Source organism: Macaca mulatta, chromosome 19 (assembly GCF_049350105.2).
Source record: "Macaca mulatta isolate MMU2019108-1 chromosome 19, T2T-MMU8v2.0, whole genome shotgun sequence".
In the NCBI taxonomy this organism is placed as follows: domain Eukaryota; kingdom Metazoa; phylum Chordata; class Mammalia; order Primates; family Cercopithecidae; genus Macaca; species Macaca mulatta.
In genome coordinates, this window is record NC_133424.1 from 9,995,270 (window position 1) to 10,008,299 (window position 13,030).

Consider the following 13,030-nt stretch of genomic DNA (forward strand, 5'->3'; position numbering starts at 1 on the left):
ATTGCATCTATAAAATCACTTTAAGCGGGCTGTATATGGCGAACTCAATCACCAGTCCTCAATCTTGGCTTTTATTGACCTCACCTGGGGAGCTTACAAATGCTGATGGCCGGGCTCTCTTACCCAGAGATTTTGATTTACTTAAACCTGTGTGGGTCTGAGAAGTTTTAAAAGCACCAGTGATGGTTCAGACGAACTTCCTCAAGGGATCACGCTCATATAGGTAAGGTACAAAAGAGCTGATTGCAGCACTAGACAATGTGATTTTCTTCAACTGTCTTCTTCAAATTCATTATCCAGCAATATACAGATTGTCATGATGCTGGGTATTTTTAGTAAGCACTTGGAATTTGTTGAAAACGTTGATTTATATACGTACAGATTTTCTTTGAATTTCACTCTTGTGCATACTAAAAGGGAAAATAGAAAAGGATAACATGGTAACAACGTCCCTAAAACTTCACATGCTATCACTGATTTTTTAAAATTTGCTTATTTTTCTTTCATTTTTTATGAAGCGTGGGATAGATACACAAAGGTATACCATTCAGCCTTTAAGAAATGAAAGTGAGTCAGCCAGGCATGGTGGCTCTCGCCTGTAATCCCAGCACTTTGGGAGGCCGAGGCGGGTGGATCACGAGATCAGTAGATCGAGACCATCCTGGCTAACACAGTGAAACTCTGTCTCTACTAAAAAAAAATACAAAAAATTAGCTGGGCGTGGTGGTGGACGCCTGTAGTCCCAGCTACTTGGGAGGCTGAGGCAGGAGAATGGCGTGAACCCAGGAGGCGGAGCTTGCAGTGAGCCGAGATGGCGCCACTGCACTCCAGCCTGGGCAACACAGCGAGACTGCATCTCAAAAAAAAAAAATGAAAGTGAGTCATTTGCAGCAACATGGATGAAACAAAGTCATTCATTTAAGTGAAATAAGCCAGGCATGAAAAGACAAATATTGCATGTTCCCACTCTTACGAGCTAAAAACGTGAATCTCGTGAAGGTATAAAGTAGAATGGTAATTACTAGAGGCTGGTAAGGGAAGGAAGGAGTGGAGCATGAAGAGATGTTTACAGGGTACAAAAATGCAGTTAGATATAAGAAAGAAGTTCTAGCGTTTCGTAATACAGTAGGGGAATTCTAGTTAGTGGTAATTGATTGCATATTTCAAAGTAGCTAGGAGAGAAGATTTGTGGTGGTCTCATTATTCTGGTTTCTAAGCCATTATTTTTCTGTTCCCTTCCCACCTTTCTCCACTCAGCTGTTTCATGCTAGGTTGCGGCTCTTGAAGTTACTGCTGTATTTTCCACCTGCTGTTCTTGTTACAGACTTTCATGAACACTAAATTTCACTACACTGAAAGTTCGGTATACTTCACGACCACCTTCTAGTACACCCCTATGTCTGCGTCAGTGTTTAGAGGCTGCTGCCTTTGGTTACTGTCTCTGTTACTACATTGTATCCTTTTGCCTTTGTCCTGCAGTAACAATCCAGCCAACTCCCTCTGTTCAATTCTCTTCATTAAAATAACTAGATTAGTTTCTATTCTTTTTTTTTTTTTTTTTTGAGACAGAGTTTTACTCGTTACCCAGGCTGGAGTGCAGTGGCATGATCTCGGCTCACTGCAGCCTCTGCCTCCCAGGTTCAAGCCATTCTCCTTCCTCAGCTTCCCATGTAGCAGAGATTCCAAGTGCCTGCCACCATGCCTGGCTAATTTTTGTATTTTTAGTAGAGATGGGGTTTCGCCATTGTTGGCCAGGCTTATCTGGAACTTCCGACCTCAGGTGATCCACTTGTCTCAGCCTCCCAAAGTGCTGGCTTTACAAGTGTTAGCCACGCGCCCAGCCCTGATTTCTATTCCTGACCGAACCTTGACTGAGGAACAAAAGTACGTTGGAGTTGTCTGCAAGCAGAATGTTTTTTAAAATGTGCTGATGAAAGGAAACTGCTTTTAAAATATGTCTTTGTGAAGAGTGTCCAACTGAAGTTTAAGTGGTAGTGCCCTATTTCCAGTTGCTGTGTGACTCTAATGATGTCTAGGGATTGTTAAATCACCAATTTCATAAATAATTTCAAGGTTTTCTTCTTTTACTTTACCCTGAGCTACCAGAAGTCCATGTCACCAGCAAACATTAGCTCTTTTATTTCACCTAAAGGATAGTCAAAGAATTTGGTAAGTGGGACACTAATGCTGGTTGTTTTTTTCTTTTTTTTTTTTCTTTTTGAGACAGAGTCTTGCTCTGTTTCCCAGGCTGGAATGCAATGGCATGATCTTGGCTCACTGCAACCTCCACCTCCTGGGCTCCAGCGATTCTCCTGCCTCAGCCTCCCGAGTAGCTGGGACTACAGGCATGCACCATCATGGCCGGCTAATTGTTGTATTTTTAGTAGACATGGGGTTTTGCCATGTTTGGCCAGGCTGGTCTCAAACTCCTGACCTCAGTTGAGCCACCCACCTTGGCCTCCCAAAGTGCTGGGACTACAGGCGTGAGCCACCGTGCCTGGTCTAATGCTGCTGTTTGATGTCACGTGGTGGACTCTCTCCACTGGTAATGCTTTGTTGGCACTTTTAATATTTAGAAGAGTGCTATGATGGATTAATACCTTGTGATGGGAAATGTTTGGGTGGTTCACAGTAGCCAACCAAAAGCAATGTGACAAACTTCAATTGGGAGAGAATATGCAGATGGTAGAAAATACGTGGGATTTGCGGAGCCTACGTCACTCACCTACTGGGCTCTTAAACATGGGACTTTTGGTAACTCAGAGTCCTTTCTGAGCCCCATGTTCCTCAGCAGTAAACTAAATGATCTTTTCTTCCAAGGCCATGCAATGATTTTATGTCATGGTGCCATTAACCAGTCAAATGTTAGTTTCCCTTGAAATGATAGCCCCTATTATTAAAGTTAACATTGAGGAAGTTAATTTTTGGGCCTGGCATGGTGGCTCATGCCTGTCATCCCGCACTTTGGGAGGCTGATTTGGGAGGAAAGTTTCAGGCAGATGTTTGAGACCAGCCTTGGCTACATAGTGAGACCCTGTCGCTACAGTTTTTAAAAAATTTAAAAAGTTAATTTTAAATGAGTATTCTCAGAATATACAAGTGACGATATTACAAACTGTGACCTTGAGTATAAAACAAAACATACTTCTTTTTTTGTTGTTGTTTTTTAGACACAGTCTAGCTCTGTTGCCCAGGCTGGGGTGCAGTGGCATAATCTCATCTCACCGCAACCTCTGTCTCCCGGGTTCAAGCAATTCTCCTGCTTCAGCCTCTCAAGTAGCTGGGACTACAGCTGTGCGCCACCATGCCCGGCTAATTTTTGTATTTTTATTAGAGACAGGGTTTCACCATATTGGTCAGGCTGGTCTCGAACTCCTGACCTTGTGATCCGCCAGCCTCAGCCTCCCAAAGTGGTGTGATTACAGGCGTGAGCCACCACGCCCGGCTAAAACAAAACATGTTTTCTATTGAACAAGTTCATGTGTAGAGTTGTGATAAGAACTTAACTGAGAGGCTGTCTGAGGAGACATATCAAATGTACTGATTAGAACACTATTTTTGCTACTACCCAAACATTTTAAAAGCTCCCAACTCCTAGCATCTTCTGATCCAATCTATCTCTACATTCCTGTCATTTGATCATTTGTGCCCCCATATTTACTTAGTATTTATTGATACACTGACAAATAGCGTCCTTTCTTCCACATTCAACTTGTTGGAATATATACTTATATTTATTACATCAGTCAATGACAAATACTGTTGAGTTCCTCACCCAGATACCACTGAGCCATGGGTGGAATGTGAAAGATAATAGAGAACCACAATATCTGGCTGGGCATGGTGGCTCACACCTATAATCCCACCGCTTTGGGAGGCTGAAGTAGGAGGGTCACTTGAGACCAGAAGTTCAAGACCAGCCTGGGCAACATAGCAAGATTCCATCTCTTCAAGAAAATAATAAAATTACCTGGACATAGTGGCACAGGGGGATTGCTTGGGCCCAGGAATTCAAGGCCACAGTGAGCTATGACTGTGCTGCTTCTCTGCAGCTTGGGCAACAGAGCAAGACATCTCAAAACAAAACAAAACAAAAACTCCATAACTTCCACACAACCTATTTTATCTACTTGAATAAAGGCAGGCCAAAAGAAAGTACATTTCATTAAAGAATTCACGAGGTGATCTCACATACACACACACACACAACACAGAGTCTACACCAGGGGGATTCTCCGCCTGAAGTCAGATAAGCACTTTCTTGATGAGCAACAATCAGAAGCTGCTAGGGACACTTGCTGAATTTAGGTGCAGAATTGCTGCAGCTTATTGTGATGCTGGGCTGAGAGCTTGTGGGGAAGGGGAACCAGGGTGGCTTATTTTGTCTGAAGGTCCAGGAGAGCATTGTTAAGTCTGTAGAAATATCCAGTGCAGAGGAGAGGAAGACATGTCCATCTGCCAGTTCTACATGGAATTTTTCTGACAGTACAATGTCTTTTTTTTTTTTTTTTTTTCCCCAAGACGGAGTCTCACTGTGTCGCCCAGGCTGGAGTGCAGTGGCGTGATCTCAGCTCACTGCAAGCTCCGCCTCCCAGGTTCACGCCATTCTCCTGCCTCAGCCTCCCTAGTAGCTGGGACTACAGGCACCCACGGCCTCGCCCGGCTAATTTTTTGTATTTTTTTGTAGAGACGGGGTTTCACCATGTTAGCCAGGATGGTCTCAATCTCCTGACCTCGTGATCCACCCGCCTCGGCCTCCCAAAGTGCTGGGATTACAGGCTTGAGCCACTGCGCCCAGCCGACAGTACAATGTCTTGAATGGTGAGGAACTCTACTGGAAGGCAGAGGGAAATCTCCATGGTCTTGGGGGCTTAGAGACCCACGTCCTGGTAGAAGGATAGGCCTGGCCTCTGTTGCTCTGTGTCCTGCTTCCCTGCAGTGACAACTCAGCTGGCATATGTGAGCTGCCCATGAGAGTCCCTTGTGGCAACAAACTGAAGGGCCTTAGGCCATCATCCTGCAAGAACCTAAACACTGCCAACACCCATGTGAGTGAGCTTCACAGCAGATCCTCTCCAGTCAATCCCTGAGATGACTGCAACCCTGGCTGACATCTGATTGCAGTCTTGTTAGATACGGGGAAATGCTTAAGTGCTATATATTGTGACCAAGTTAGGGTGCAAAAATCAGCAGTTTCTTACATACCAACATAGATCAATCAGACAGAAAGAATTAGGGTCTTATCCGATTTAGCAAAAACATAAATTGCCAATGCATAAAATCTCAAATCACAAAAGAGTGTAGAAGGTAAAATAGTCAAGTAAGTAAAATAGAAAGTCCTCCTTAGAAACATAAATCTGAGCCTCAAGAATGAAAGCAGCGGCGGGGCGTGGTGGGTCATGCCTGTAATCCCAGCACTTTGGGAGGCTGAGGTGGGTGGATCACAAGGTCAGGAGTTCGAGACCAGCCTGGTCAGCATGGTGAAACCCTGTCTCTATTAAAAATACAGAAGATTAGCCGGGCATGGTGGTGCACGCCTTTAATCCCAGTTACTTGGGAGGCTGAGGCAGGAGAATTGCTTGAACCCAGCAGATGGAGGTTGCAGTAAGCTGAGATCATGCCACTGCACTCTAGCCTGGGCAACGGAGCAAGACTCCCACCTCCAAAAAAAAAAAAAGAAACAAGTAGCAACATATTTTTCTCATAGAAGGCCTACTTCTTTGTTTACATGGTTCATTCAGTGGATTTGCAGATGTAAGAGACTCCCATTACTTTTTTTTTTTTTTTTTTTTTTTTTTGAGACTGAGTCTCGCTCTGTCACCCAGGCTGGAGTGCAGTGGCCGGAACTCAGCTCACTGCAAGCTCTGCCTCCCGGGTTCACGCCATTCTCCTGCCTCAGCCTCCCGAGTAGCTGGGACTACAGGCGCCCGCCACCTCGCCTGGCTAAGTTTTTGTATTTTTAGTAGAGACGGGGTTTCACTGTGTTACCCAGGATGGTCTCGATCTCCTGACCTCGTGATCCGCCCGTCTCGGCCTCCCAAAGTGCTGGGATTACAGGCTTGAGCCACCGCGCCCGGCCCCATTACATTTTAAAACTAAAATAAAGAATCTGATGTGGTTATCGTCTCTGTAACTTGGTGGTGCGAACGCAGAGGACAGAAGAGGTTTTAATGAGAAGAGGAGGCTCTGTTCCTTCAGTGGTCATTCACTTCTCTTCCACTTTTATTTTTCTTTAAAAATGTTTTTTAAACATTTTTAATTTTTGTGCATAGATAGTAGCTGTATATATGTATGAGGTAGATGAAATATTTTGATACAGGAATGCAATGTGAAATAACCACGTTGTGGAGAATGAGGTATTCATCATTCAACTATCTTTAGAGTTACAAACAATGCAATTATACTTTCTAAGTTATTTATTTTATTTTATTTTATTAGAGTCTTGCTCTGTCGCCCAGGTTGGAGTGCAGTGGCACAGTCTCGGCTCACTGCAACCTCTGCCACATGAGTTTTATTTCAAAGACAAATATTTATTGCAGGTATTTGAATAAACTGAAAATACTGGCTACCAAATTTGCAGGATGCAAATTAAGATTAGTATGCATTCCAAAATCAGTGAAAAGTGATATCTTTTGATATTATCAAAATGATGATATCTTTATGATATCGAATATGTCGGCCCACAAATCAAGAGTTGGAACAAGATTGGCCTTGCCTAACATCACCTGTAGTGAGACACCTAAGGGGTTTGTGCTCCCAGACTCCACGACTGATTTCTGTGGGCTTATAGGGCTTGTATTTCAAAGGGATAGCACGTCTGAGTCATTCTGGGCAATATATGACTATGAACCATTTGACCCAACCAGCTTTCAAATGTAGAGTCATAATTTGAAGTTGAAAATCACATCATCATTCTTTGCTTTTGTGTTTGCTTTTGGTTTGAGAGACAGGGTCTTGCTCTGTCACCCAGGCTGGGTCCCAGGCTGGGTTGCAGTGCCACGATCATAGCTCACTACAACCTCAAACTCGTAGGCTCAAGTGATTCTGTTGCCTCAGCCCTCCAAGTAGCTGGGAAGATAGGTGTGAGCCACTGTGCCCCAATAATTTTATATCACTGTTTTTATGGAAAGTAGGATGGCAAAGTTAGAAGTGTGGGCAAAGTATCAGATTGTTAGGATATACTCTACGTCCATCTCAGTCTCCTCCTCTGAGAAATACAGTGAATGACACAAAACTTCTCATGAAATATTTTCAGGATTGAATACCATTACACATGTAAAGCAATAAGCACTGTCCCAGTATTGTAAACATTTTTTTTATATGACTATGATTTTCACTTTATTTCCTATCCAGAGGACAAGAAAAAAACTATACTTTGAGGAAACCAGGTAGGCACTTGATATTGGAAGTGCTATACACACCAAATTAGAAGTCTCAGAAAGGGTGGTAAGAAAATTGATCAAAGATGGAACTTTATGGGAAGCATCTAGGAAAGAAAAGTCAAAAAGGGTTTACAGAGGGAGTTTTTAGGAGAAACTAACACAAAAACAAAAGCAAAGTCACAGCTGTTTTTGATTTAAAAAAAAAAAACACATCGGCAAGGCACAGTAGCTCTCACCTGTAATCCTAGCACTTTGGGAGGCTGAGACGGGCAGATCACGAGGTCAGGAGTTCAAGACCAGCCTGAACAATATGGTGAAACACTGTCTCAACTAAAAATACAAAAATCAGTTGGGTATGGTGGCACACCCCTGTAATCTCGGATACTCAAGAGGCTGAGGAAGGAGAATTGCTTCAACCTAGGAGGTGGAGGTTGCAGTGAGCCGAGATTGCGCCACTACACTCTAGCCTGGGCGACAAAGCGAGACTCCGTCTCAAAAACAACAACAAAAAAAAGCAGCAACAACAACAAAAAATCACATCAAGCACATCTTTTAAAAGAGAAAAAGAGCCAGATATTTAAACCCACAACATTTGCCTTATGGGTATGCAATGTCCTCTTAGTTCTGAGGCCCTCATTTGTCATGGACAAGAGGCTGTCCTGCTGAGGAGTCTCCCCAGAGCCCCCTTCACATCCTTGTTCCTCAGGCTATAGATGAAGGGGTTCAGCATGGGGGTGACCATGGTATACATCACTGAGGCCATGGAGCTGCTCTGGGAAGAATGGGTCACAGCAGAACTGAGATAGACCCCAAGTCCTGTTCCATAGAACAAGGAGACCACACAGAGGTGAGACCCACAGGTGGAAAAGGCTTTGTACTTGCCCTCGGTGGAGGACATCCTCATTAAGGAGGAGACGATCTGAAAGTAGGAGATGAGGATCCCAGCTACAGGAAACACACCCAGCAGTGCCGTGGCCACATACAAGACAATGTTATTGAGGAGGGTGTTAGAGCGGGCCACCTTGAGGACCTGAGCCACTTCACAGAAGAAATGGGGAATCTCAGTGCCTGTGGAGAAGGCCAACCTCTTCATCAGTAGAATATGAACCAGGGAGACCCAGAAAATGATGAACCAAGATGCCAGAACCAGGAGGCCACAGAGGCAGGGGTTCATGATGACCGTGTAGTGCAGGGGGTGGCAGATGGCCACAAACCGGTCATAGGCCATCACGACCAGTAGGAAATTATCCATTCCAGCAAACATCATTAAAAAATACACCTGAGTGAGGCACCTCACGTAGGAGATGTGTTTGCTCTGTGCCTGTGTATTCACCAGCATCTTGGGGACTGTGGTGGAGATGAAACAGATGTCGACAAAGGACAGGTTGGAGAGGAAGAAGTACATGGGGGTGTGGAGGTGGGAGTCAGAGCTGACGGCCAGGATGATGAGCAGGTTCCCCAGCACCGTGACCAGGTACATGGATAGGAACAGCCCAAAGAGGACGGGCTGCAGTTGAGGAGCACCTGAGAGTCCCAGGAGGAGAAATTCTGATAATTCTGTAAGGTTTTCTGCTTCCATGTAGCTGGTGTATCTGCTGGGGAAGGAGGAAAAAGCAACATTTAATGAACAGCAAGTGGCAGCTCAGCTTGTTATCACTTTACAGTATCACCTTCTGATGGACATTTGTCACCCTTCCTGGAGTCCTTCCAAAGACAGTGAATCTCTCAGGAAGTGGTATCTTATTTTTATTTGTAAAGAGTTATCCAGCTGTTCTCTAATTTTTAGAAATCAATCTCTCTGGCCGGGTGCAGTGGCTCACGCCTGTAACCCCAGCACTTTGGGAGGACAAGGTGGGCAGACCATGAGGTCAAGAGATGGAGACCATCCTGGCCAGTATGGTGAATCGCTGTTTTTACTAAAAATACAAAAATTAGCTGGGTGTGGTGGCGTACGTCTGTAGTCCCAGCTACTCAGGAGGCTGAAGCAGGAGAATCACTTGAACCCAGGAGGCGGAGGTTGCAGTGAGTCAAGATCATGGCACTGCACTCCAGCCTGGTGACAGAGTGAGACTCCATCTCAAAAAAAAAAAAAAAAAAAATTCTTTTTTTCATTTATTCACCAATTTTAATTCCCCCATTTGTATCTATGAACTTAAATCAATTTCTTCTTTGGTGTGAATCTTCCAGAATAACTAAAGGTATGTCATGTCTTTTCCTTGATAATCCCCATGCTTCCTTCATTCTAATAGATGTACAATAGTTATTAAGATGTGGATTTTCAATCCAAACAGTATTCTGTGACCCAGTGCTTGGAAGTGATGTTACAGTTAACTCTCAGTGCTTTCTTCCTTCCTTTAAATTATTGATACAACTTATTGAGGTTTAAAAATGCCATATGCGCAGTAAGAATATCAACAAATGGGCCGGGCACAGTGGCTCACGCTTGTAATCCCAGCACTTTGGGAGGCCGAGGCGGGCGGATCACAAGGTCAGGAGATCGAGACCATCCTGGCTAACACGGTGAAACCCCGTCTCTACTAAAAGTACAAAAAAATTAGCCAGGCGCGGTGGCGGGCGCCTGTAGTCCCAGCTACTCAGGAGGCTGAGGCAGGAGAATGGCATGATCCCGGGAGGCGGAGCTTGCAGCGAGCCGAGATAGTGTCATTGCACTCCAGCCAGGGGGACAGAGCAAGACTCCGTCTCAAAAAAAAAAAAAAAAAAAAAAAAACAAATGATAGCTGTCATTACTGCTACTGTTATTATTAATCTTATTAATCTTTTCCTTTTATGATAATTTAGATACATAACTTTCAAGGTACAGTATAGAGTTGTGATTTGGAAAATATTTTCTGAAATTGGACTTTTTATAATAAAATTTTGATCCATGCATTAGTCCATTTTCACTCTGCTGATAAAGACGTACCTGAGACTGGGCAGTTTACAACAGAAAGATGTTTAATGGACTTACAGTTCCACCTGGCTGGGGAAGCCTCATAATCATGGTGGAAGGCAAGGAGGAGCAAGTCACATCTTACATGGATGGTGGCAGGCAAAGAGAGAGACCTTGTGTGGGGAAACTCCCCCTTATAGGACCATCAGATCTCATGAGACTTACTATCACGAGAACAGCATGGGAAAGACCCACCCCCATGATTCAATTACCTCCCACTGGGTCCCTCCCCTTACACATGGGAATTCAAAATGAGATCTACCACCCCCTGCACCCCACAGTCATCATGAACTCCTGCCTCTGTGGCCTCCGGGTTCTGGCATCTTGGTTTATCATTTTCTTAGTCTCCCTGATTCATTCTTCTGATGAAGATGTTGACCACCTCTATGGGCACTGAAATTCTACATTTCTTCTGTAACCTGCCTCTGGTTCACTGTATAGGGACACAGTCAAACCATATCAATCCACCAACTTACTATTGTGTAACACTGAGAAAGTTATTCGAACTCTTAGTTGCAGCTACTTCATCTCCATGGTAGGAGTAGTAAATATTCCCTGTGTGGGAGGATTGAAGAGTGAAAATTAAATAAGATGATGCATGTCATTTTTCTACCATGACTTGTGTGTCATACTATGGATATTTCATACATTTGAAGTTTTGTTTTTTTCTTTTTCTTTTTCTTTTTCTTTTTTTTTTTGAGACAGAGTCTCACTCTGTCACCAGGCTGGAGTGCAGTGGTGCAATGTTGGCTCACTACAATCTCTGCCTCCTAGGTTCAAGTGATTCTTGTGCCTCAGCCTCCCACATAGCTGGGACCACAGGCATGCACCACTATACCCAGCTAATTTTTGTATTTTTAGTAGAGCTGGTGTTTCACCATGTTGGTCAGGTTGGTTTTGAACTCCCGGTCTCAAGTGATCCGCCCACCTAGGCCTCCCAAAGTGCTGAGATTACAGGCGTGAGCCACGGTGCCTGGCCTGAACTTTTGTTTTTAACATCACAATAAATCTGTCCTTCATGGTTATCATTTATCAATATCCCCCTTACATGGGGCAGCCATCAAGGATGGAAATCTGATCATTATAAATAAAACAGGTCTGTTACCTCTTGTGACCACCAAACAGGAAGACCCCTGTGCTTCCCTGCTTCGAAGAATGTCTGCCCAGTGAATTCCTCCAAGAAGAAGAAAAGCCTGTGGACTAAATACACAAGAGGAGAAAAAAAAGGCACACAGCCATTAGAATCAAAGACAAGGCCTGCGAGAATGTGTGCTTGTGTGCACATGCAGTCGAGTGGGAACGTTGGATTAATATCAGGGCAGTGAATCACCAAGAATGTGATGGATAAATTTGATATAAAAATTTTAAAATTTCTATACATCAAATCATCCTAAAAAACTAAGGGGCAACTTTGAAATTTGAAAACAAGTTTGCATTTTTCATGATGGAAAAAAGGTGGTTACTATTTATGCCTAGAGAATGTTAATTAATTAAAGACGGAAAAATAATCACTGAGGACCAACTTTAGTCCTGGAAAGTGGATAGAAGAGGCTTCTCGGAGATAGGAAAATTTGGACTGAGCGAGGAAGAGTGGATCATTGGTTGGTTGGTTTATTTGTCTGTCTGTTTTGAAACTGAGTCTTGATCTGTTGCCCAGGCTGGAGTATAGTGGCGCTATCTCTGCTCACTACAACCTCTGCCTCCCAGGTTCAAGCGATTCTCCTGCCTCAGCCTCCTGAGTAGCTGGGATTATAGGCGTGTGCCACCATGCTCAGTTAATTTTTGTATTTTTAATAGAGATGGGGTTTTACCTTGTTGGCCATGCTGGTCTCGAACTCCTGACCCAAGTGATCTTTCCACCTCGGGCTCCCAAAATGCTGGGGTTACAGACGTGAGCTACTACACCTGGCCGAATCATTGTTAATTAGGGAGAGTAAGGAAATGACAGAGTAAATCTTCTAGGCTGACAGAAGAGAATTCAAGATTGTCCCATGGGTTATTAAGCTTGTAAAAGGGGATTTGAGAGGCCAGTGAGATGGAGAAGAGAATGAAAGTGGGGTACGTATTTGACGATTAGAAATAGAACATCCTATATTCTTCCTCCTTGTCCCTCTCACACTAGTCAACTTATATTTAGTTTTAGACAGTGGTTGCAATTATTTCGTTTCATCATTTGTTTAACAAGGATTTACATGGTGCCCAACACATTACTGATTCTGAGCAAGTACAAATTGAAATGTTCTATAAAGACTGAGACCAAAGCGCCAACTATAACAAAATAGAAATCTTTCAAGTTTAAGACATGTTTGAATATAGACATAAATTTAATAGTACAGTAAATAACATACATTCATATATCTTTTAAAAGAATGATTCATGAAGTAGTAATACCAGCTCTAGCAATGGAAGCAGGTTTCATATAAGAACGTCTGCATAATGCATCACAAAAACAGGTCAGTAAAGAGAAATCATAAGCATAATCACAATAGAAAAAGTGCATTTGAAAAAGGTTATCATTTTTTATGTGGTTTTCAATCAGGGCAGATCCTCTCAATAAAGGAAGAAACCAAGGACAGTTGCTTAACCCAATAAACAATGGTGGTTTTAATACCACAGGCAACAAGATATGCTATGTTAAAACAGTGAACTGTTTAAATTCCTGGATACACCAAGGCAGTCTACTACAATTTCAATCTTT

At 43.3% G+C, this 13,030-nt stretch overlaps 2 protein-coding genes across 4 annotated transcripts in view; one reads left to right on the top strand and one right to left on the bottom strand.

Annotated features, from left to right (window-relative positions):
- Window positions 1–13,030, top strand: part of LOC709567 (olfactory receptor 7D4-like) — a 44,137-nt gene that overhangs the window by 13,504 nt on the left and 17,603 nt on the right. The gene's annotated exons all lie outside the window — the stretch shown is intronic.
- On the bottom strand, window positions 8,023–8,961 carry OR7D4 (olfactory receptor, family 7, subfamily D, member 4). Its single transcript, NM_001168329.1, is given in 1 exon segment — window positions 8,023–8,961. A coding segment is annotated over 1 exon segment (939 nt).